The sequence below is a fragment of the Chaetura pelagica genome, unplaced genomic scaffold (assembly GCF_000747805.2).
Source record: "Chaetura pelagica isolate M959 unplaced genomic scaffold, ChaPel_1.0 scaffold849, whole genome shotgun sequence".
NCBI classification, from domain to species: Eukaryota; Metazoa; Chordata; class Aves; order Apodiformes; family Apodidae; genus Chaetura; species Chaetura pelagica.
In genome coordinates this window covers 65,654-91,889 of record NW_009954562.1, presented here as the reverse complement: position 1 = coordinate 91,889, position 26,236 = coordinate 65,654, and the positions used below count along the sequence as shown (strand labels likewise).

General features: G+C 40.7%; 1 protein-coding gene across 1 annotated transcript in view; it reads left to right on the top strand.

Annotated features, from left to right (window-relative positions):
- Window positions 1-626: 626 nt before the first annotated feature.
- Window positions 627-26,236, top strand: part of NPSR1 (neuropeptide S receptor 1) — a 57,348-nt gene continuing 31,738 nt past the window's right edge. The window contains exons 1-2 of the mRNA XM_010005334.1: window positions 627-773; window positions 13,062-13,194. Coding sequence (XP_010003636.1) covers window positions 627-773; window positions 13,062-13,194 — 280 coding nt within the window. The remainder of the gene's footprint in view (window positions 774-13,061; window positions 13,195-26,236) is intronic.

Genomic DNA, 26,236 nt, shown 5'->3' with positions numbered 1-26,236 from the left:
ATGTTATTTTTTTTTGTCTTGGCAAAAACAATTTCAGAAGTCAGATAGACACTTACAGGAAAATTGTGATAGTTTAGGCCTAAAATCAGAATAATTTTTTTTGCTTATAGAGGAGAGTGTGTTGGTACTTGTCTATGGATATACAGTAATTCTGCAGGTCACTGAAATCAAAGCAGGCTAAGCTAGGGAAACTCTACAAAGATGCTGAGTGGAATAGCCAGGCTTCTGAGCTTAAAGCAGGGAGGAGAGCCATGTTTTTCCAGGTGTGCTTGACTCCAGAGGTGGCAGCTTGTGGTGCAAGATGATTCTGAGTCCACAAGGCACATGGCTGGAGCCACATGTGCTGATTTTCTTACTGGCTGGTGCTCCTGCTGCTGGAAAGAGCATGAGGATGGCTGTCATCAGAGTCGTACCAAAGGAAACCTCTAAGGGACGACACCAGCTTGGCTTGGCTTTTGCTTTTCTTTTTTTTTTTAATCACTCAGCTGCACTGAAGCCCGACGCCTCCAGTAGCCGGTGGTGGAGCAGTGAGAAGCTGGTTTTGTTGCTGTGCTTTCACAAGGGAAGCTTGGCTGCTTTACCTCTTGCAAAAACAAGCACCTAGACAACTCGAACAAAACCCAGTGATGGAGGTCAGCTCCACAGAAGCCAGCAGCAGCTCCCAGGGAGGCACCGGATGGCTGGATCTTCCCCCCGTCACCTGCACTGAAACGGTGACTTTCACTGAAGTGGTGGCAGAAGAGGAGTGGGGATCCTTTTACTATTCTTTTAAGGTATTCTTTTAAGCCTGTGTTACTTTTTATCACATGCTCACAGCTTGGGTGCATTTTCAGCACCTCTGCAGGGAGACAACTAAGATTATTGAACTTTCTTGCCCACGTATTTGTGGGCTTTCCCCCTGCAAAGACAGCTGACAGCATGTGTGAGGTGTTTACTGAAAAACAAAATAGTTGTAGGAACTGGAGTTCAGACTTACAGGTCTTAGCCAGTTGTATCCCCTTCCAAGAGGGGCTGGCACTGTTCTAAAGAGGCATTGTAATGATACATGCATCTTTAATCCAAGCTTGTATTAGTTTAACTCATATTTTATGTAATTTCTCACAGCCATCATCTTGACATAAGGGATTTCTTTTCAATTTTCCAGCTGCAACACACACTGTGCACCAGTGAGACGTTTTGGTGTTGTTGGTGTTGTTTTAATCATGAGAGACACATTCCAATTAGTTGGTTTGTTTGTTTGTTTCTAACTTGAGTGGGGGATGCAGTCTCTCTTGAAGGCTGCTGGTAAGAATGCACCAGATGAATCATTCAGTAGTGAATGCTTTTGAATGGCATGGGAAGTGTTTTCATTCATCTCCCTGAACAAACATCGCCCTTGCAATAAGTGAACATAGGAAAAGGATGAAAGAGGTACTGAAAATCATCTTTCCTTCAGATGTCTGTGCCTGTTGTCATGCTTTAATTTCATGCTGCCTGCCATGTGTCACTTCACTGTTGCAGCACATTGTACAAGTCAGGGTCAAGTTAGTAAAAAGTCAGACAAAGAATACCCTGCCATTCCTTCTGGAGCTCAGGATCAAAGAGTTCACTTTCAACTGGGAAGATATGGGCACTTAGATCATTTGACAGTATAATGGGTAAAAGGGTATATTTTCAGAGGCAATTTTGATTTCTGTGAGATTGTTAGTGCTCTGACACAATGCCACTAGAATCCATGGAATTACAACAGGTTTCCACCCCTATTAAGTTGATCTGTACTTCTACAAATAACTAATGAGGGTCTCTTTTAACATGCTACTGTAACTTTTTTTTCTTCATAAGAAAGTGCTTTCTTATCTAGGATTTCAAGGATTGAAATTATTTTTTTCCTCTTTTTTTTTTTTTTTTTTTTCTTGTGTCCATATTAGACTTCTAAAATGCTCTTGAAAGAAATTAGAAGAGACAAGCAAAATATTTGTAACAACTTTCTCTTTCTCTCCCTTGTTCTTTCCACAGTTAGGGTTGTAAATCTGAACAATGTCATGGGAACGGTATGTTATAGTACTAAAAGTGACAATTAATTCCATAATTAGAAAGTCCCCAGGCAGAAAAATGCTCCTTAATAGGGGAGATTGAGTAAATTACAATAATTAGGAAACTGTGGATAATCATGCATGTTCAACCATTGCTAAAGGAAACTTCACACTATTAGCTGAGAGTTTCTATTTAGGCTTGCACTCCTCTGTTTGCTGTCTGGCATATATAGCATGAACTTTGCAGAGAGTTTCACTGATTTCACATCAATTACTAGCTGCTGATAAGCAAGGAAATATTTTGACTCTGGAGATAAGTGACAGCTAGTGTTGATGCAGGAAAAGAGGGATGAAGTCCCTGCTCTGACAACTATGGTGCAGGAAACACAGAGCTCCCCACCAGCACTTTCAGCTCTCTGAGCTTTCGCTCACATGTGGAAGGTGCTGCTGGTACTTGATGACTTGCTTGGCTGTCCTCCACCAGCGCTGCCCAGGAGGCTGAGCAGCATTTCCTTTCCTCTTCACAAGGGTCTGGTCAAGCAGGTAAAGCAATAAAAGTTTCAGGTTGGAATAGGCCGCATGTATATAAAAACTCAGTGATCAAAATGTAGCTACAAATGGGGTTTTCACCTTTCATTACAATTTTCAAACATGTTGGAGCCCATGGCTGACAGTAAAGGCAGGCTGTGTGAACTGCCACCACACAGGTAAACTCCAGATCCTGTGTGCTGGGATGCAGAAGTACAACACAGGGCACACAAGATATTTCTGCTTGGGAAACGAAGGTGTAACTTATCTTACCAAAGTAGTCGTAGGAAAACATAATCTAGTCCGATAACGGAGATGAGAGAGTGACACTCACACAGTTATCTGGGGTGATTCCTGTGTTAATGACTTTTTAATGATTCTACTCCAGGTCAGCCACACAGCTCATCTCATTTTGCTCAAACTGTGGGAACATGTACTGGTTTCTTCTTTGCCTTCCATGCTTGACAAGGACAGCCTGTGAGCACCTAAGGCAGTGTCTGTGTTGTACTATAGTGGCAATGTGACAACAATAAAGTAATGCACCTTAGAGCATTTCAGTGCCAACAAGTCCTGTCATGGGATGAGCTGTGAGTGCTTCTCAGCTTCTTCTTCCAGAAGCATTTGAGTGTCTGTCTATTCCTCTTCAGAGCTTAACAGCTAACTCTTGCCCTGTTTCAGATTAAAAAGCATTTTGCCGGTTCAATTAGATATTTTTTTTTAATTTTCTTTTATGGGAAATGGAGCATCTGCTTGGGGAAATGCATATTTCCCTTCTGGTAGTCAATACTTTAGCTTCTTGTCCAGCTGCTCATGAAGACTTTGCCATGAACTCTGCTTTGGGGCCATGGGTGTATATGGTAGCTAGGCTAGCTCTTAGAGAACAGTTCTAGAATCATAGGCTGCTTTGGTTTGGAAGGGGCCTTAAGGATAATCTGTTTCCAACTCTGCCCTCTACCAAATGCAGTAATCATAAAAGAAGCTAAATTATCTGAGCACCTGTGGACTTTCTCTACTTTAGGAGCTCCTTAATTCTGCATACCTGACTAGGTGCAAACCAGAAACCCGACTGGAGATTATGGGGAAAAGCTGAAATCTCAAAATAGAGTCTCCCCAGTTGTTCACAGGGCTGAGAGTCTTAATCAAGGCTGAAGGAAGAACCTCTCCTTGCCAGGCCCCCAGCAGCACCGAAGCTTCCCTTAGGATAGGAGCATGGTTTTGTGCTCAGAGAGGATCTAGTAGGGCTCATCTCTTTTATAACTTACTGGTCTTCTGAGAAATGGGATGCCCTGCTTCTATGCAATGGAGTAAAGGTTGGAGTGCTCAAAAGGAGGAAAGATCCATCTGCTGTTCCTTTCTGAATGGGACTGTGTTCCCACTGACATCTCCTGCCTCCCAAGAAGGTGGGCTGACTTTCATCATCTAGTATATTTTCTTATTTTGTTCTCTGATGTAGAGGGTGGAGTCTTCACTTGTGCAGCAGGACCCAAAGATTTGTTGATTCCATCCAAGGTTGTTTGGGAACCCCAATCTCTCCCCTGCCAGGTGGGAACCCCAGCCACTGATCCACATGTTGATGTCCCCTTCCCTCTGGCCCCATGAACACTGCTCCCTCTGCCATCAACGTTGGCCCAGAAGTGACCACCTCTGTAGCATTCCCTATACCTTCATGTTTTAGCCCAGGTAGCTCAGATAATGAACAGGACTGCATATCTATGCCAGAGTACCCACAAATCTAGAAGTATGTGCTGCTTATCCATGGAGCCTAGTGCTCTTTACAAAGGTCAAGGCTTACGACCTCCAGCGAAGAGCTGAGGAGACCAACCTGTGGAGAGGTTTGCATAGACTTATTTTATTGGACAATCAAGTAAGAAAGATTTGGCTTCAGTCATTCTTGGAGCCTCTTTAAGTCAGACTCTCTTGTCCCTATCATTTCATCCAAATGCAGGAGTCTCTTTATCTCCTGGCAAGCATTTGCCTCTGCTCATTCTGATTTTCAAGCAAACCCTACAGAACATCCCAACACTGAAAACATAATAGAAAAATAATAATGGGTGCTGTCAAATTTCTGGAGTAATCTCTGTAAATGCAATCATGCATTTTAGAAAAACAGGCATATCAAATAATTCATAAGTAACATCTGCAATTTTTTGATGGGGGCAGAGGAAGAGAATTAAATCTGCACAAATACAGTGCCAGGAACTCCTGAACTCAGCCTCTGCAATATGCTGTAATGACTGTTGCTATTCCTGAGATGCTGTGCTGAGAATGCAATAGCTGATTTCCTTGTGAAACAAACCTGCAGTGCTGTTGGCCAGGATGGTTTCTTCTAGTAGCTTCAATGCAGCACAGAAGTGTTCTGGCTGTCTGTCAGCCCAGCTTGGTGTAGCTCTGACCCAATTGATTTTGGTGGTTTTATACTAGCAGCCCTCATACTTCTGACTCCACGGTCCACACAGCCACATGGTTTGCATCTATTGGTCTCTCCTACATAAATATGCCTATAAAGTGTTCATTTCTACAGATTTTTGAGGTGCTTTAATTGTACAGATTAGAAACACAATAATTTTACCTTTTGTGCCTGTGTGATTAAAAAACCCCAACATTTTATAGTTTTTAATAGTACTATCAAGATCATATAATGATGGATGGACCATTGAATGACCTAATATTATTGTTTCATCTTGGAAAGTGTTCAAGGCCAGGTTGGGTGGGAGTCTGAGCAACCTGGCCTAGTAGGAGGTGTCCCTGACAATGCAGGGGGGTTGGATCTAGATGATCTTTAAGGTCCCTTCCAACCCAAACCGTTCTATCAGTCTGTGGTTTCCCTAAGTCTGAAAGTGAGAAAATACTACAGACTTTTCCTCTATATAACACATTAACATTCACAGATTATGACTTCAATTCCACATAGACACAAACTCATCCAAAGCTGCTTCTCAAGTGCAGTGAAATAGAAAACATCACCTTGGGTCCCTCCCAACTGTGCCCTCTTCCAACCATAAGGACTGGTGGAAAAGAGGTTATTGACAAGCACCTCTGATGTGCTGTGAAGGCCTTCTGTGACAATGCATCCCAGGATCTCCAGAATGACCTGTAGCCCTGTGCTGGGAGGAAAACACAGCCAGTCTGTGAGAAAATATCTCAGTAAAGCAGCCTCTCTGCAGGAGATATGAAAACAATTAGGCATGACTGGTGGCATTGAAATGAGAAAGCAGCAGTCCCAGAGGCAAAGTTGGGACTGAACTAGCATTTATATAGTTTGAATCAGGCTCCATTCCAGGTCATGTTACCACAAAAAATAATTTAAAAAAAAAATAAAAATAAAAATCTACTCCTAGAAGGCTTGTTCTCTGCCCAAATGAGTTTCTCTCAAATTCAATCATAGTGGAAGCACTTTCAAAGACAAAAATATAAAACTTAGCCTGGAATTTTACCTTCTTCAGCCTTTCTTATCTTCATGTGAGCTTTCCTAGAGCTTTTCCGTGTCAATCAAATTTCTTTCCCAAAATTTTCCAGAACATCTTGTGTGAATACTGTACAGAAACATTGTCTCAGTTTTGCCTTGCTAAATGGAAGACGTTCCTTCAAAGCACTAGTGTATTACAGGGGTGGCAGGTACAATTTCTGCTGCTTATGACAACTAGGGCCAAAGATTTCAGTGATTTTCCCATTTGTTTCTTTCTGGCTTAGGGCCAATCAGCAAAGGAAGCACAGCATTTCTTGAACACTAGGAGGTGGCTTGAACTCATCAGCTGAACTTTCACACCCAGGGGACTAACATTTACTGTATCAAGCTTTCTTCTAGCCTAAGTATGCCATTCACTGTCCCTCTCCTTGTAAGGCATTGGGTGCCTCTTATTTTGTTCCCTCTTGACAGTCAGAAGAGCTATCTCCAGCTAAAGTGTGTAATGCACCTACAGCTTATCTTCAAGAAATTTTCTGTTGTGGTTTTTTTTTTCACAACCCAGCTTATAGCTTATCTTCAAGAAATTTTCTGTTGTGGTTTGGTTTTTTCTTCACAACCCAGCTTATGTTGAGACTTTCCACACCAGAAGAAATATTAATGTTTCTATTTGACGCTTTAACCAAGTTCATTCTTTTTTTTTCTATATTAAAGAAACTTTATTTTGTAGCTGGTAAAAATAATACTAGTCATGATCCTTTCAGTGGCATCACACTTGATTTCTGACAGTTAAATTTTTAAGCTGGTCACCCTCTGGCAGAAATTCCTCATCTCAGGCTTCCACATAAGCGTAAGACAAATGCCATCTTAAACATTTAAAATTCTTTTTCCTAAGGTTTCTGTTACTTCCATGCCAGCAGTGTATTCACCCATATTCTTTAATTGCAGGGTGAATTTTAATTTATGTAAAGATTCCCACATAGTTGGGAGTTGTTCGTGTTTCTATGATACAATAAATAAAATACAAACTTGTGCAAAGTGTTCATAGGATTACATCTGTATAAGCAACTTTTAGTTTTATGCACACTCCCTAAGAAAATAGGCCTTACGCATACTTGTGTGTTCATAATGTTTCAGGTAGGGGAGGACTTCTGGAGATGATGTGTGTCAACCACTTGAAAGCAAATTCAAACTATGCCACATTGCTCAGGGCAGAGTCCACTCAAGTTTTTAATATCTCGAAGGATGGAGATCCCACAGCCTCTCTGGGCTCTCATATCTCATTGTGATGTACTCTAGGTGACCCTGCTCTGGCAGGGGGGGTTGGACTAGATGATCTTTCGAGGTCCCTTCCAGCCCCTAAGATTCTATGATACCAGTGTTTGACCCTGATGAACATTTTTTTTCCTAATATCTAATCAAAACATCCTAAGTTACAACTCTTACTCATGGCCTCTCGTGCATTCATTTTCCACTTGTGAGAAGAACCTGACTCTGTTTTCTCTTCACCCTCCCATTAGATGACTGTAGGCAGCAGACTCCAGAGGGCTCCTTTAGGGTTTTTACTGTGGAGGAATCTGGCAGTATGAGACTCAAGAGATTTTAATTTACTCTTTCTTTCTTTCTTCCTTCCTTCCTTCCTTCCTTCCTGCCTTCCTTCCTTCCTGCCTTCCTTCCTTCCTGCCTTCCTTCCTTCCTGCCTTCCTTCCTTCCTGCCTTCCTTCCTTCCTGCCTTCCTTCCTTCCTGCCTTCCTTCCTTCCTGCCTTCCTTCCTTCCTGCCTTCCTTCCTTCCTGCCTTCCTTCCTTCCTGCCTTCCTTCCTTCCTTTCTTTCTTTCTTTCAGACTTATGTCACAGACCTTTAAGACTCCTTAGTGAAATTATGTTTAAGTGTATCTTTCTTTGATTTCTTTCAGTGTTGCAGTCCAAAGTGCGATTGGCCTTACACTGACTAGAAATCCCTGACTGCTGTCAGTCAAGCTGCATGGTAACAGTCTGCCTCAGGAAAACTAAACTTCCTGGTGTGAGGGGGTTTTTTTGGTGTTTAGTTTGTTAGTTTGTTCCTTCCTAAATAGAGGCTGTTAAAATGGCAAATCTGTCCCTAACATTTTATATATTGAGAGTTCAAGGTTCCTCCATTTAATTGCATAGCCTGCAATTAAAGTGATTATTTGAGAGGGTGAGAAGAGATTCTTCTCTCTCTTTTTTTTTTTTTTTTCCTCCTTTAAGAAAGCATAATTAATACTATCTATCAGGGCGAACCTGACTGAGCATTACAGTTCCCTAGTCTAGGAAGGAGATTTATGTGCTCTTTTTATATTTTAAGAAGAATATCCTTACAAAAGTGTTTGGCTTGCTTCATGATTCTATCTCTTCTACAATCTCAGCTGCTACAATAGGCTACACTAGAAACATGATTTTAAAAACATGCAAAAGGCAGGCAATAAGACTATTTGCATATTCTCAGAATTTAATAAATGCACAAGAAGCTGTTCAGAGACTTAAGGTATCACCTGTGATAAGAGGCATCAGTGACTCTTCTTCACCAAGGTGACCAAGGGCATGGAGCAGGAAGGCACAGGTCAGCAAGGACATGAATTCACTTTAGGCCTCCTTTCTTCACACTGAAACCACCAGTTACATCAGGAACAGTGACTCTCCCTCTCTTTTTCTGTTTATTTGCTCATTTCTTACCTGGCCACCTATTTTTTTCCAGGCTGTTTCTCAAGCATCCTCAGCAGCTAGAACACAACTGTTTCATGCTGAGTTCCTGTTCAAGTACAAATTTGCTTAGTCCATTGCTAGTTCAACCTCTCCCTCTATTAGACAACTGCTCTGCTATCAAGCAAAAGGCTTTTGCACCTCAAAAATGAGCATCAGCAGCTCCGTTGGGATGGGCTATCAGATACATCCCACAGCCACATCTGGTGCCCTGTGACAGAGAGTATACAAATCCTGAGAAGTGAGTGAGCAAAGAAGTTGCTGGGGGAGAACTGGAAGGAGGGATGGCATCATGACACCAGAATGTCTCCCAATTGGTCTGAAAGGCTTTAACTGTGGTCTTGATTAAAGCTGCTTGCAGGGATGATCTTCGTCTCAAGTATGCAGCAGAGTACACCTCTTGCCAGGCTTCTCACAACATATGAATACAGAGAAACAAACTAACAGCCCTCTTCTACAAGCAAAGGAAAATGCACACAGTCTTCAGACAGTATTTCTGGCTCACATTTCACCCATGAAGAGGCCTGTTTAATTGACTAAAGCTGGTTTTAATCTTGAAGCAAATTAGCAAAACATGAGTATGTGCTCCAGATGTCAAGCACTTCCATGCTCCAAACACAGCAGTCCTGTAGAATAGCAACACAGGCAATGGCTGTAGTCAAGCCAAGGAAATCCTCTTAACTTTTATTTGTTCTGTGACCTTAATTAAGTCACCAGTATCTTTAGTTTTTCCAATCTAAAAGAACTGCTTTATGATACTAGTCTGTCTCATGGCATTCTGGTGTAATGCAGGTAGCAATGCCTATCACAAAAGCAGCCCTTGCCAAAAGCTTCTACACAGGGGTTTGGATGTTATTATCTTTCTTTTTATCCAAACTGCCTCTGCTGTCTGTGAAATGTTGTTAAATGGTGGTTTTTTTATAAATCACTTTGCTGAGAGTTGTTACAAAAAGAGGATTTTTGCTCAATGAACAAACAAGACATGAAATGAAACACCTCTGTGTCTAAGCAACCTTAAGGGGATGAATAAAACAAAATTATAGAAAATGCAGCTGGAGTGAAGTTCAAGCATCAATCTGCTATCTGTTTAATCTAATAGCTTTTTTAAGACCTTCACGGATGGAGGTTTTGCCAATTCAATCAGTGTCTATATTTATGGTATATGTTTCAGTCCATTTTTTAAAATTATCAATATGAATTCTGTGCTATAGTTTTGGTTCACTGATTTGTGGCCAGTCTACAGTGGATCTGAATAAGAGATTGTTCCTTTCCTTTTTTCACATCAGTCTTTTTTACGTCTTCAGGGCTATGTTCGTATTTTCATGGGGTCTGCTTTCTGCTAGCTTAAGAAAATTAATTAATTCAGTCTTTTCACATGGTTCTATCCTCTAGATTGCTGTCAAATCGTTGTTCCATGTCTCTTTTGAAGCATGGGCACCTAGGAGTAGGCATAGCACAGCTTCTGGGTGCAGTAGGAAGGTTTAGAGCAGAGGTGTATGAGACTAGTGTAGATCCCACGGTGGTGGTTGTCACTCTCGTGCAAGGGTGACATTATTAAACCTTGTTCCACTGGTGGGACATTTTACATGCTGCATGCATAGGGGTGTTCTGAAGGCAGCCAGTGTGATTACACCCACTGCCCTGGAGCATCCTGCTCTTCTCATTTGTTGAATGGCATCTTGAGCTTTTTCCGATGTGTATTTCCAATTCATCAGGATAATTTTGAATTCGAATCCTAACCTCCATCAACACCTTTATCACTGTGGGTGTCCCATTAGTAACCACAGAAGTTTTCCTTCTGCAAGCTAACACAGAATGAGAGAGGTTGCAGTGATTTAAGGTGCTTATTGTTATAGCTCCTTAATCCCCAAGAGGGAAGTCTTATTCTCGGCCCCTGCCACAAAGAGATTAATAGAGACTTTGTCTTTATTCCTTTACCTGTGGCCTTTCAAACTTCCCTCTCATTTATTCAGCTTTTGCAACTCTTATGTTATCTTTGTAGTCTGGTTTAATTGTACATTTCAGTAGAGGTTTAGCCTAAAATTGCTTGTCTGTTAAGCACTGTTTTTTCAGTTTGGCAGGAGGAGCCTTAATCTGTCCATATATGCTGCTCCCCTGTGGTGGGGAAATACCCCTCTAGCACAGTCTCTGTTGCTCCATAGCTATTTCTTCTGCTGGAATCATATGAGTGAGTGTCAGATCCTTCTTCTGTTTGTACCTATATAGGTATAATATAGGAATACAGAGTTTCTTTCAAGAAAATGCTCTCCTGATTTCATACCAGAGAAAATGAGAATGAGCCTTGCCCCTCAGTTTTCTTCACGTGTGAAAGATGTTTTCTGGAATGGAAAAGATAAACTAGACCCTGAGGAAAACCCACAGCTTTCAAGGACAAAAAGTGATGTGAAATCTTAACTTTTTAGATTTCAATTACCTTCCTAAAAAGACACTTATTTCAAATTCTTGTAGAAAGCAAAGCATTTCCATAAAAAAGATAGTTCATGTCTCTGTCACACATTTAGATGTTGTTTGTTGTTGTTTGTTTGTTTTCTGAGAAATTAGAGATTTGCAGACACCTAACAGAGGTGGAGGTTTTTTGGTCTAAAAGCTAAGCATCCAGCCCACACAACTTGTCATATCTAGGTCACTCTACAGTCAGTGGAGACAGGCCATTCCAAGATAGGTGAGATGACTGGGGACTCATCTCTTAGATACTGCTATTGAAAACCAAACCCTGAGGAGAACCCACTGATTTCAAGGACAAAATAGGTATGAAATTGTACCTTTTAAAAATTTTAATTACTTTCCAAAAAGACACTTCCTTCTAATTCCTGTACAAGGAAAAGCATCCTCATAAAAAATAGTTCCACCATGTCTCTGTCACACATTTTGAAGGGAATTTTTGAAGGATTAGTGACTGCCAAATGCCTTTAATGAGTGCTCTCCCTTCCTGCTCCATCATCAGCCCAGTCAGGCAGGCACAGGTCTCACTGAAAGCCTCCTTCCCCACACCTGCTCAAGACAGTGCCTTGGGGCCAGTTCTGTTGGGCCATCAGCTGGAATCCTCTTCAAATGCAGCCTTCTCTGTTTTCCACCAGCTTCCACATTACAGGTTTGTTGCCAGGAACAGGGGGCCAAAAGCTTTTTGTATTTCATTTCTATGGACTGTTTTCTCCTGAAACATTAAAGGCAGGTGCCTGCTCAGGAGCAGCAGGTTCTGAGAAAAGGGTGCCTTATGGAAATTTAGCTTAGCTTTATAACTAGTAATTCAACTGAGACGTGTTACGTCTTTTTTGTCTCTTTGATTCTAATAATAATGTGTGTATTATTGCTGCTGGATATGTTAGGATATTTTTTTTTTGTCCTGAGCTCCCCAGCTCTATGCACTTCAAATCCAAATGTCACTGTGAAAAAAATCCCCTCTCTTGTCTTTGCAGAAGAGCAGCAGAACCAGCTTTCTCCAGGCCATTACATACAGCTTTACTAAGGCAGGTTTTTATAAGTGAGAATTTTGCAGAAATGCAGAATATTTTCTCCCAGATGACCCCATGCTCAGTGTTTCACAGGCTCAGAGCTGGCTGGCTGCTATGGAGAAAATATAAACTTCACACCCCACACAGAAGCTGGAAACCTACACGTGGCCACTGAAAAATAACTATCCTGCATCTACAAAGGACCAAGTGTGTTGTTTGGGTCCTCCAAAAAAGACAGAAGATTGGGCGTGCACTCACAAAACAAGCCAGCGTGGATAGTCACGCTCCTGTTCCTGCAACCAGAGGATCCCGATGCTCTGAGCCGGAATAACTTGTTCCTTTCCTTTCTTTGTGGACACAACCACTAGGGGACGTTTCGTCATCGCGTATCACAATTTTACTTTTCCGTCGAGTGGGTCACGCTTTCTTTTCAATCTTGGTGCACATTTAGATCATGGAGTGGATGGCTGAATTTCATAGGGCTTCCCAGGCTTCACCGGATCTGAGAAGGAGAGAAGTATTCATTTCCCACATTTCTCCAAAGAAACCCCATCCATCAATATCCCTGGCAAAGGGAGGCAGCTGCTTATTTCACAGCTTGCTGGAGCAACACAAGAAAACTGAGAAAACTTTCATTGTAGCTTTAAAGGCCAAACACAGACACTGCTAGTGGTTTTATGAAGATCTAAGTAATACACAGCCACTACAAATCAAACTGGAATGAACATCACCAGCAGTGATGCGTGTTCAGTATTTCCTGAAAGAACATATTTTAGACTAAATAATTATAAATCAATTGGCAAAAATCACGTTTCTCTCCTCTTCTCAATTTTCATCTCATTTGTCGTAGGGTTACTGACTGGCTTAACCTGAGTCACTACCCACCTGCCTACCAATGTGTTTTTTTTCCTTCTCTCCAATGCAGACAGAGCAGCTGGTGACTCTTTGGATCCTCTTTATTGTCACCATTGCTGGAAATGCCATTGTGCTCTTCTCTACCTGGAGGAGGAAGCGGAAATCTCGAATGACCTTCTTCGTGACACAGTTGGCAATCACAGGTAGTGTATGGGAGGGGGAAGGGCATCTGAACACTGATCACTATTTAAATGATAAATCAGAAAACGCAAGTTGAGTGGTGAAGACTTCAGTTGCCACCTGATGTCCAGGTGCAGCTTGCCATGAGACAGATGGATGACTGCTTATCTTAGGGCTCAGTCTGCCTCTGATCCAAGAGGATGCTGCTAGATGTAGCAGCATCTCTGTCAGACGCAGCAGCTGCACGACATTGGTTTAACTGAATCTTATCTTTCATTCTGAATTTGCATCTGCATTTCCCACAAGTTATGTCCCCAGATGTTGCCATGGAACTGTTTAAATTAAACTAGCTTTGGATGAATCTCTCATGTTTTTCTACTAAACCTCTTTCTGCAGTACTTCATAAGGGCATTGCTCCATCAATTACACTCTTGCACTGAAGAGTAAAAATAACTTCATGTTGTCTGATTTAACTAAGGAAAATAAATATTAAAATGTAAATGTGGAGAGGGATGCACTTAGATAATTTTTTTAATGGAAAAAAGACTGCTCATCCAAGAACTTTGTAGTTTTAGAACAAAATGGAAAATGTACAGTAATCTCAGCAACTAGGAAGGGAAGCAAGCGTGCAAGCAGCACATTGTTTCTCTGTGGCCTAAATCTGTGGGGTTTTAAGTTTCCCGAGGGAAAACATGTGCTGTTTCTATAACAGTGTCTTGCTACTAATCCATGCTTACAAGACAGCTGTGTTGTATTGTTTGTGTATATAGAATATATTTATACGCTTTCTGTTGCTTTTTGGGGGGGTAAAATATGGCAATAATTACAGCATTTTTTCACTAAACAGCTATTTAATATGTGATCTCCCAGCAATATTGCATCCTCTTTGATGTCTGTTGTATCTCTGTTTAAACTGGAAAAGCAAAGGATTACACTCCCTAATTTCTAACGTGCATTCTTTGCAAGTAAATGAACTCCTGCTCATGGTCTTAACCACATCTGCCCAGGAGGTTGTCCTGTTTGAAGAACTGCTCTCAATTGAAACTGTTTGACCAAGGGGTGCAAACTGATGCGAAGGGACTGGCCCGTAACTAGAGGTGATGTAAGAATTATGGCAAGGTGAGGAGGTGAAGTTATGTTGTTCCTCCTCTTCTAAAGTGTTGATGGCTGGTTTTCCTATTTGTCTGTGGGTTGTTTGCAATAAATGGTTTCACCTCTCATCTTGGTTATGACTTTCATGTCACTTCCTTTGTGTGCCAGAGGTGTTTTCCATCAGGTAAGACGTGTTGATACAGCCTCACAGGGCAGTTTGAAAACATCAATCACAGATCAAACATTAGTGTTCAGGAGTTTCAAAATAGCCAGTTTCTGCTCAAAAAGTTTACAGTCCCAGATGTATTTACAGAAGATGGTGAAAAATAGGCACCCAAACAGTAACATGGGCAAATAGCAGAGGAGCAACTGAAGCCCCAGATGGACATTGTCCATTTTCTACCTACCATCATCAGTGAGTAGAGTACTGGGGGCGACTGTCATCAGAAGGACTTTGGAAGACAAGAGGGTGGAGGAAGACCCTTCTTGTCTGTCTGGTGCAGAGGGCATAAGGGCTGGGCTTGCTGCCAGAGCAAAGGCAAAGGTAATACAAATGACAGCATAGATGACACCAGTAATAGACAATGAGTCCTAAAAGAGCTTCACCAGACAACAAAGGGTCTTATCCTAGGAAGAAAACATATGTATTGGCTGCAGCAGGTAAAGAACCAGCATAAGGACATGGGTGTCAAGGTCAAAGGAGTAACGTAAGAAGAAGACAGAAGCATCTGGACCAGGGTAGCTCAAGACAAGGCTGGTCCACATGAGATGTGCTAGGAGGAGGCAACTGCTGTTGCTGCTCTCGGTAAGGGCCTGGGTGGGAGATTTGCCATTTTGGACCCATAGAAAAGGCTGACTTTTTTGGATTCAAATGGAGGTGGACAGACGGCAACTCAGTAGAGGTTCAAGTTCCACCTACATGAAAGGAAGACATTGCAAGTGCTGTTTCAGGAGAACCTGGAATAATAAGAGGCAAAGGCAACAAGGCAAATATCCCACTAAACATGGGCTGCAAGTAGTGCTATACAGCTGACATTGACTGAGGTCCAAATGTTCCACTTGCAGAATCTTTTGGCCTCCCCTTCCCTAAAATCATCCCTGACTTTTGAAATCAGAGCTTCGAAGTGCATGAGTTCAACGGTCTGTTCCATTTCATAGTACAGAAATCCACATAGAAAACTCACTTGGCATTCACATCTGCAATGTCAAAAGTAGTAACAACAGCTTGCACAGCAAGGCTCCTTTCAAACAATGTTGACTTATTTTTTTGTGAGGCAGGAATCAGAACTCTAATTTATCTTCCTGCACCAAGAGTTCCTGTCAGTATTTTGGCAGAAAGAAGTTACTTAATTCCTGAAATAGAGCCATTTCACTTTCTTATCTTCAAAAATATTAAAAAAAACCAAAACAACAAAGCAAGCTGGCAACAGTCATCATCCTTTCACAACAAGTTATGAGGTAGATGCAGAACATTATGAAAACACTGGCTTGTCACATTGCTTTGACATGCCAGGCATGTTTAAATCCTACCAACTAAAGCCTAATCTCCTGGGAAACTGTTTCTGCTTAGTCAATATTACTATTTCCATCTATTTTTGGATTGTTAAAATATTTATTGTTTCTACCCCTGTGGCAGAGGAAAGAGTAATGTATCTGGCTTTATCACTGCAGGCATTTGAAAACAGTTAAAAAACTTTTTTGTCTATTGATCTGTGGCTCAATAGTTGAGTAGTGTCCTCAATTCTCACATCTTCCCACTAACGTAGTAGGGAAGTGAAAGGAAAATATAGCCCTCGTAGTAGAATAAACAAGATATTCAAAGCAAATTGTGCATAATACATGAATAGGAAATGAGCACTGTTGTTCTCCTTGACTGCTTGCCAAGCCAGATGCAGAAAAGAAGTAACTAACTGATTGAGGCTTCTTTCAACTGCCAGAATTCAGTGGTTCAACCCACTCGGCAAATTCAGATATGAGCCTTGTACTGATCCCTTACTACACCATAATTCCATGTGGTCCTCAGGGCTGCAGGGATCTGTAGGAATGTGAGTAATCTCTTCAACTCAGTGTGCTTAAAGATATTGCTGAAGCAGGATTCAGAATATTTCACATTAAATGTATGTCTATACAATGCCCATGTCAGTTCTGCATTTAAGCCTATGTTTAACTCCCAGTTCATGCATAAATCTCTTTGAAATTACATGGGAATTAAGCACTAGGAAATCAGCTAAGAGTTAACAACTGAGTTGAACAACAGTACTAATCATTCAGCATCAGATAATTCAATAACGAGGAACATTTCTATGTTTGTCTTGTGTTCAGTTTGCTTTTGGGCATGTTCCTTTTTTTTTTTTTTTTTTTTTTTAAATAATGTTTTCCTTAGAAAAAAAGCTTGTGTGTGAAGACTGAAACTAAAGCTAGGTTTCCTATAGATTTGTATCTTCAAGGAAATTCAGTTTCTCAGAAATTCTAGGCTCTGAAGATTACCCTGTGAAAAGGGTACGTCTAAACATTTTTTCCCCAAATAGATTTCTTCTGAGTTTAGCACAAGTTATGCTCATGACATAGCTAACTCTTCTGGCAGGAAACCTCTCACATCTCCCCCTACTTGATGCCATTTTATGTAACTTGCAGAGTCTTAGTGTCTTTAAGATCTTTGCCCCTGACTGAATTCACCGAGTGGTTCAGGATCAAAGATTGGGGTCTGACAGATGGGCGAGTTCACAGGTGCTAAATCATGCTGGAAATTTTTAAGTGAAATATGGTTGTTTTCAGAAAAGATGGTTTGCCTACACATTTATATCCATTTAGCTCACTTTACCCACTTCTACCAAATGAAGGCCTTCATTAACTCTGCTGTCAAAATGTAAAAACAGTGGATGTGAACACACATAAAACACAATTATTTGAGTAGCATTTGACAAGGAGTATAATTTATTGGCTAAATAGTCCATTTAATAAATACTGTTATTATTTGACCAGTTCTAAAACCAATCGAGCAATACATTTAAAAAAATCTCTGCTGAAAAGTATTTCACTTCTCATTATTCTTCATCCACCTTCAACTACTAGTGACAGAAGGACATATTTAAGTTCCTTTTAATGACCAAAAGTACACGGTATATTGAGGGTTTTTCTTCCAACATTAAAAACTGGAAAGCTGGAGCTAGAAATATCATGACCATTAGCTCTGCAAGTTTCTCTTTCTAGCAGGAATCACTGTCTTAAGAACCATGTTAGATCTTGTCAGTCGTCAGGGGTAGAAATACATGTAGGCACTACATGCCTGATTTAAGATGTAGGCTGACAGAGTATGAAGAGAGAAAATAGAAGGAGTGTCAGCTAACTTCTATGTTAGCTTACATATAAACAGAAAAACAAAAGGTGACCTATGAAAGTAGCTACAATCTGTATTGTGATATAAATACTGAATCTTAATGAATTACTTGAGAAAGATGTTTAAAAAGCAAGGAGGTATTTTTTTAAATGTCCCTTTATATTGCTGCCATCTTCTCTTTCTCCCAGAAAGCTGGACCACAGAAAGCCTTGGTCCTTAAGCAACTGGCCTGGGTTATGTGAGCATATAGGTGAAAATGGACCCTGCTAAAGCAAGGAGTGTTTATTTTCAGTGCTGCTTCTGCCCAGAGAGAGCCTGTTTGTGGGGCTAAAACCAAATGGGCAAATGGGCTCAGCCATAAATTTTTCAGATGGCTTTGGTTAAGATGATTAAAGGCAGAGTCTTCCAACTAATTTAGTAAATGCACTAAATAGGTGCATCTAACTCTACTACTGCAACAGCTAAATAAGAAGTTGTCCTTCCATTTATCTTTTTTTTAAAAAATGTTTACTTACAACCAAACCACTACAGCACTGACTGCTTTCATGGACTGCACCTGTTCTTCAGTATTTTTCTTTCTTGTGTAGGTGACTTGAAGGAATGAAGACGACTTGTTACTCCCTGATCTGTAGAAAAGCTTAATATAATAACACCATTACCAAAATTAACATTTAGAACAATATTAACAGATAATTGTCTCTTTTCCAGCTTTTCATCTGGAAAATGGTACTTGTAATATTTCTGCACTTCAGAGAAATCATACGTTCGAATCCATCAGTTTCATAAGTACCTTAGACATCACTGATTATGAGCACTGGAAGTTAATTGCATAGAGCCAATTACTATCTAACTCTGCAAGCCACCTTATTGGAGGTGGACTGTTAGCTGAAGAGGCCACAGAGTTCCCAGTTATACTGGAAAACTTACACCTCACCAGCTGAGCCCTGGCTAGAACCTGCCATCTGATTTACATGATTGCTCATCCAAGACACAGAAACCTAATGCAGAACGCTGAACTTAAATAGAGTTTATTACAACATTTCCAGAAATCCATGGCTTTCTCCCCTTTCCACTCCTCTATTTTCTGCTAATTAGGGGAGCAGGGGTGGGGAAAGGCTGAGGGAAAGAAAGAAGTGTCAGTATCCTACATGCAGAAAAGAAGAGAGAGGAAATTACAATTGTACCACATAGCTCATTGATAAAATCAAAAGAAGGATATCTGCATTTCTTGTGTTCATTATGTCCTTAAAACTCTTGAAAGTGTAATTAATTTATGGTAAGGAAGTGTCTACTAATGAATCATCTGTTTTCTACACGACATATTCCCATCACTACTGAAAAGTAAATGTCAAAATTTGGAAGGAAGACCAAATTGCCCATTTGGTTTTAGCCCCACAAACAGGCTCTCTCTGGGCAGAAGCAGCACTGAAAATAAACACTCCTTGGAAGTTTGTTAATAGACATAGACACTGAAATTTGCTGGAGTGCCCAGTGGCATCTAAATCCCCCAATTTTGGAAGCAGCCTGATTCCTGCACATCTAGCTGGAAGTCCAGCAATTCTGCAAATCACCTGAGTGAGTGTACACATGACTTGAAAAACAGAGAAAGGAACAGATTCTATCTACCTGTCCTCTGCAGACTAGAGAAATGACGACACTTAGTACAACTGCTGATTTTGTATTCACACAATAAATAAGAATCAATTTACAAGGAGCAAAAATGGTCCCTGGGTGTAAACACAGGGGTATTAACATTACTTATTCAGCACATCACATGAAAACTATCTTGAATTCTCTGGACCAGGAGTGAATAGGAAAATTCATTGCATGACTGCATTAGTTGCCTGGCAAAGAAGCAATTATTTTCAATCCTAATTCTGACAAGAAGACAAATTTAGTAACTGGAAAACAACACTTCCAGTTAGGTATTTTTTAGTGTACCCCTCTAAAATCAAGACATTATGCAGGATAAGATGAATGTGGCCACTGCCTGCAATGCCCAGTGGTAGCACATGGCAAACTAGATTTTATATCCATTGCCATTTCTGGCTATTTAATTTCACCTAGCAGAAATTCTCCTTTGAACATTTACTCAGATTTGAGGATGAGTCATAGCATCCTAGACTGCAATAAGTAACTTGGACACTGACACTATGCAATTCCAGTTTGATATTGAGTCATGTTTTACTCTACACTTAGATTTCTCATGTGGATAGCCAGGAATATTTCTGTATGTCTATATATAATCATTCTTCTCTGCATATATGGTTAGTCAACACAAGACACATCTTTCCTGTGAAAATAGAAAATGTCCAACACACTGTCCCTCTTAAAATGCATTTTCTCCAAAACCAAGCCTGAAAGAGATAGGGTAAAAAGTGAAATGTCTTCAGAATTTAGGCAGAAAACCGAGAGTGAGCATTAGCATAAAAACTGAGCCACAGAAAGAAGCTTTATGCAAAGGAGGAGACAGTCTCTTTGGGGGTATCAGGACCTCTGTTTTACAGTGTTTTGTCACACATCCAATGGAAAATGGTCATGGAAAGTAAAGTAGCTGTAATGTTTTATTGGTGAAATCACAAAGTTGGATAAATATTTGGTCTAGTTAGAGAGGAAACTGCTTTTGGTGCAAAATGAACTCTCCTTGAAAAGGTAAAGTTAAGCTACCAAAAGGCTGGGGCTCTAAGAAAAAAGTTTGCTTTAGAGGCCTGGCAGTAATCCTCTGGTCTAAGGCAGTTGGGTTGCTTTTGCCTTTGCTTTCTATGTACCTGGGCAAGAGAACTGGAGCCAAGGGTGTATGCTAGGAAAGATAAAGAAAGTGATGGAGCTGATCTCAATGCAGCTCTTGTAGAGGTGGGGCACTCCAAGAGCATTGAAATGAGCTGTAGGTTTGCTTACAACTACTTCTTCTGAAATCAAAGGGGTTTGAAACAGCCAAGACCAAAGCTTGTGGACTCTTTATTTTGCCTAACATTCACATATTATTAGATAACTTCTTAAGAGCTCACCAGCAGACCCAGGGCTGGACACAATATTCATGTTTGCTGTGCCTCCATCCGTTGTAGCTCACTGCAGTAGGAAACAGTAGTACTAGCACAAAAGCAAAAATGCTGAAGTGGTGCATCTGTAACAGTAGAATGCAATATCCCCCCCATTAGTGGAAATATAAAAGGTGATGAGCTCTCCAAATTTGCTACTGGAAGCAAGAATGGTCATCCACTTAAATACCCTGTAATGACTGTTATATATATAGCCTACTTTAATCTTACAAATGCAGGAACAAGATCTCCATGATTCATGGTTTGTAATTAATGCAATCACAACCCACTAGGCAGACATCCTTAAAAGTGCATTTTTCAGCCTCTTGTCACTGACCAGTGGCCTCAGATCCTTTACAGCTAGCACAAACCACTCTGCAGCATAGCTCCAAGTGTAGACCTGAGATCTCCACGGGCAAGGAAAAATGAAAAATATCTTCCTTCCTATTTACTCAGTGTACAGCATCTAAATACTGTAATGAATTGTTCTAGAAAGGGACAGTTTGTGTGTTCAGCATCCACAGGTGCTCAGAGTGGGATTTTGAAAGTGCCTAATGATTTAAGCTGTATCACCTCTTCAACTGCAAAACAACAGACACACTCTACCAGCTTGCCAATAGCTCCAGTACCAATTTCAGAGTAGGATATGGTGATGCAGGTTTTTTCACATGACACAGAACCATCTGGCAGAATTTAGCTACAAAGATGGAAACCCCTCATTTCATAGGCATCTCTGTCACTAACACTCTCAATCCAGAGAAGGGGATGACGTGACAGAGAGAAGCCCTGCAGAAAGGGACTTGGGGTACTGCTGGATGAGAAGTTAGACATGAGCCAACAATGTGCTTTTGCAGCTCAGAGGGCCAGTTGCATCCTGGGCTGCATTAAAAGAAACGTGGCCAGCAGGTCAAGGGAGGTGATTCTGCTCCTCTACCCTGCTCTGGTCAGACCCTATCTGGAGTAGTGTGTTCAGCTCTGGAGCCCTGAACACAAGAGGAACATGGACCTGTTGGAACGAATCCAGAGAAGGGACGGAAAAATGATCAGAGGGCTGAGAGAGCTGGGATTGTTCAGCCTGGAGAGAAGGTTCCAGGGAGGCTGTATGGCAACCTTCCAGTACATGAATGGGGCTATAGAAAAGCAGAGGAGGGACTGTTTACAGAGGTGTGTAGTGATAAGATGAGGAACAATGGTCTTAAACTAAAACAAGGTAGATTTAGATTGGATGTTAGGAAGACATTTTTTACAATGAGGGTGTTGAAGCACTGGCACAGGTTACCCAGAGGTGTGGTGTAGGTCCCATCCCTGGAGGTCAGGCTTGACAAGGCTCTGAGCAACCTGATCTTACCTAAAAAGGTCCCTGCACACTGAAGGGCAGGCTGGACCAGATGACCCTGCAAGGTCCCTTCCAACCCCACATAATCTATGATTCTATGTTTCTATGGTTTTATTTTGTGAAGCCCTAACATATTTTCAGTAGACGTGTAGATTCCTGTACAAAGAATTTGAGTCTTTCCTTATGTAACCTTTAGGGACCTCATAGACTTTAGTTCAAAAATCCTCTTGCTTCTAAAGCAGAGGAAAACTGGCTTCAGTACACTTATACATATTCAATACAATACACGGTGCTTGTTCCTTTGTAGTGCACATGCACATTTAAAATCACAGCCAAGCACCAGATTGCTGCTCCAAAATCACTCAGGAGTGCCTTTGAATGCCATCCCTAAGGCTTGAGCCCCTGGACACTCACACAGTGAAAAGAATAATATTAGTGGAACATCTTGTGAGAATCCTATCTTCCGAAATTCACCCCAGATCATACAGTTTTAAACTAAGGTGGAATTAGTCAGTCTGTTTGCTTTTCCATGGTAATAAGCCATTTTTAAAGGACTGAAAAATGATGAATGGACCTTAGATGCTCTAAATGTATTCAAAGGCACCATCTTCTCCTTTCAACAGACACGCACAGTCTGAACTTGATTCCACTTCCCCACCCATAGATTTCTACATGGGAGATCCACATTTACCATTTCTATTATTTTAAAAGGACCTGTCATTATTCATATTTTTGCATACAAATGCCTTTCCTGACTAGACATCTGTGACTAAAATTAAAACATTCCCTTTCAGCTAGATTTTACTAGTAGCTTTTTTCCCTTTTTCCCCCTTCAATGTAATTTCTCCAACCCTGTGCCCAGACCTGCACTGTGCAGCTAAATTACTGAGCCATCACAGCTTTGCTGATACCAGTAGGATTGTGTGGAGAGTATAAAGGTTTGCCTGGCCAACTACAGCACTTTTTAAGGGCTGTGAGACAAAAATACAGTGCAGTCTGGGCACGTATGTAAGAGTGTCCACGCAAAAAGAACAAAATAATAATCTTAGCAAATTTTCTGGTTAGCCTAGTGAAATGTGAATTAGGCAAATATCTTCAGACACCTTTCTCTTACAGCTAGGTGGCTGAGTACTTTGATAACAACTTACATTTGCAGGTCTTTGAGCCAAAGAGATTTTAATCTGTGACCTTCTTCACTTGAGGAAGTTACTGTTACTCCAGGCATTTCACCTTTTGCTTTATACAGCATCATTATTAGCAGAGAGGGCAGAGGAAAAGTGCCCTGTTAGCTTCTTGCCGTGTGGGCAGTAGGTCTAAAGAAAGCATATGGCTTGACATCAGTCCTGGGAAGCAGAATGGGACATGACTGTCATAGAGATAATTGGATTAAGCTTCATGACTGTGTTCTTGCACACTGGTATTCATTTTAGGGATTATTCATGCCATCTATTTTAGGCTCCTCATTGTAGGTATGCAAGATAAGAAGTCACTCTCCCTGTGCTCCATTTCTAGCCAATAGAGGAAAACACTCTAAGCTGCCTGTAAGTTTCTCTACCTTGTACAGAAGGGTTCAATTCCTAATTTAGATCCCTAATCTTGACTATATAAATCCCTTTAATGTTTGTACATCACCAAATATGTCAGGATTACTATTCATCTTTGACAACTAGGAACATATTCCACCTTTTCAATCAGACCTTAGAAGGCTCTCACTCAAAACCCACCTGCAAATGCAAAGTTTTACAGATAAAGTATTTCTCAGTACATATTTATTTACTTATTTTTCAGCACAGCAAGGCTTATCAACATGTTATCTGATGGAAAAAGCATGACTATTTCTTTTGTGCTCTGCTCTGTTTCTAAACAGCCATCTGGAACTTGTCCAAGATTTTCTGGCTCTGCCCAAAAAACCAATTTATTCAAGTGGGGTCTGGAAAGAAAGTGTAGCTTAAAAGACAAATGCTATGCAAAACCTATGCAGTAGCACTGCAGCTGCATGATTAACCTTAAAGTAGAACTTTTGCACAGCAGTTATCTTACCATCAGGTATGTCATATATTTCTCCACTTCTATTCAGTTAGGCAGGCAGTAGCAAGAAAGAGAGAAAGATGAAAACCTGCCTAACTAGAACAGGAATGGTCAAAATAGCATGAAAATTACATCTGGACAAATCCCCAGAACTTTCACTTCCAAGTCAGATTTTTTTCTACTTCTTAAGGAATAGGGAAAAGCAGAAGTGGTGGGTTGATCATGTTAATTTCCTAGACTGAGAGGTTACTGATAATTAATAGAGGCAAATTTTCTTGCAAGATGTTTGTAGCTTCATTGTAAACTAGGAAAAGACAAGGATACACAAATTAGTATCCATGCATGGCAGAAGCCTGCAGACTACAAGTGGGGAACAGGGGGTTTTCAGCACAAGGGAACAAGTTGCTTTGAAGCTGAAGGAACCAGAAGAAACATGACAGAAAGAGAAGAATTTTAACTATTAAAAACCAAAACCAACAGCAGCAACAACAAAAAGACAAAACAAACAAACCCAAAACAAAACAAAACAAAACAAAAAAACAACCAGGCAGAAAAAGAAAAACAACACCAAAAAACCCAACTCAAACCAAACAAAAAAAACCCCAAACAACTAAGAAGCCCCAAACAAACAAACATACAAAACCAAACCACAAACAAACAAACAGCACAGAAAAATCCCACACAATCAGTATTTTATGTGTGTGGGTGTATTTTTATGTGGTCTTTTATGAACCGAAGAAGTAATGTTAACAGCAAAAAATCAGATTCCATCCACTAGAAGTGCTAGGACAGCTTTTTATCTACATGGGTTTTTAGTATAGTCTTAACTGTGGAGATGAGTAGCACACCTCTATGTGGTGTTGTTCTACGGATGGATATTTTCTAATCTTGAACTGAATAATTTATTTCTATGTTCACTTTCCAGCTCACATAGGCAGGAAAAAAACCAGGAACTGTTGCCACATGTGGGAGGGATGGAGACCCACCTTAGAAACTGGCTTTCCCATGCTACAGAGATAGAGATTGTAGAAACACTGGTTTTCTAATATGTTACGGGATTGCTAGAGTTATTGATATGTTAATACTCAGTCCAGAAAAACAACTGAAGGCATAGTAAACATGATAATTTCATACAGCTTATGAGGGAGTTGTCTTTCCAGTGATATCTGATAATTCAACAGAAATGCAAGAAATGTAATTTGTTGCTCAGTCTTCTTTGTTTTAATAAGACACACAAAATATTTAAAAATCAAGAGGATGTTCTCCCTTATTATGAGTCTTTACTCAAGAACTGCGAAGTCATGGAAGTCAGTAGCAGATCCCCTCTAAAAGGGCTGAAAAGAAAAAGTGGCTTTTTCTGTCAGCCCTAAGATAGAATCCAAGTTCACCACTTCTGAGGCCTGTTTTGTACATCACCCTGGAAAGGGTGTAAACTCACGTGTCTGAACATTACATTCAAGGATGTTGCTGAGCGAGGGATGGTCTCAGGAGAGTGGAAGATGGGTGTTTAATGCATCCAGAAATTACAGCAATACACCACTTCTTCAGTGAACATCAAGGATGTCTTTAAAATAGCTCCATTATTATTTTACTGAACAAAGTGCTTACAGAACTCGGGCACATAAAGCACTGTTTCCCTCCATGTCCTTCACAGCTCTTCCAGAAACTCAGTTTTGGGGAGAGATTCACATTAGCAGGTGAGCCAGAGCACAGCTGCAGGACTGAGCATCTCCAGAGCTCCCCATGATGTGGGAGGAGACCACTCACGGGTACCAGGGATATGCTTCAGCACACTCTGAAAAGGATCCTTTTGTATCAAGGAATAATATGTCCCACCTGCCCGTCATCAAACTCCCCAGGCAAACCATGCTCAGGCACCTTCCTTCTTGAACTGGAGGGAGAGTCAGAAGCAAATCAAACTGGTGACTGACAGGAGAGCAAAAGCTGTCAGCTGGAAAGCCATGGCACTAGCTCTAACAGAGTAATATCTCAATATATTACAATGCATTAGGAGTATTAAAGCACTTCAACTTGCATAGTTCAGAAGTTACGAGCATAAAGGGCATTTGCCTTTTAATAATGTTTTTATGGGCTGCCTGAGTGGTTTGCAAGCAGTTCAATGTCCACAGTGCACACTGTTACTGCTGTATTTTCTAGAAGGCAGCTTAGGAAACACAAGAAAGACAATTGCTGTGATCAAAGTGAAATTACAATACACAACTGCATTTCTGTTA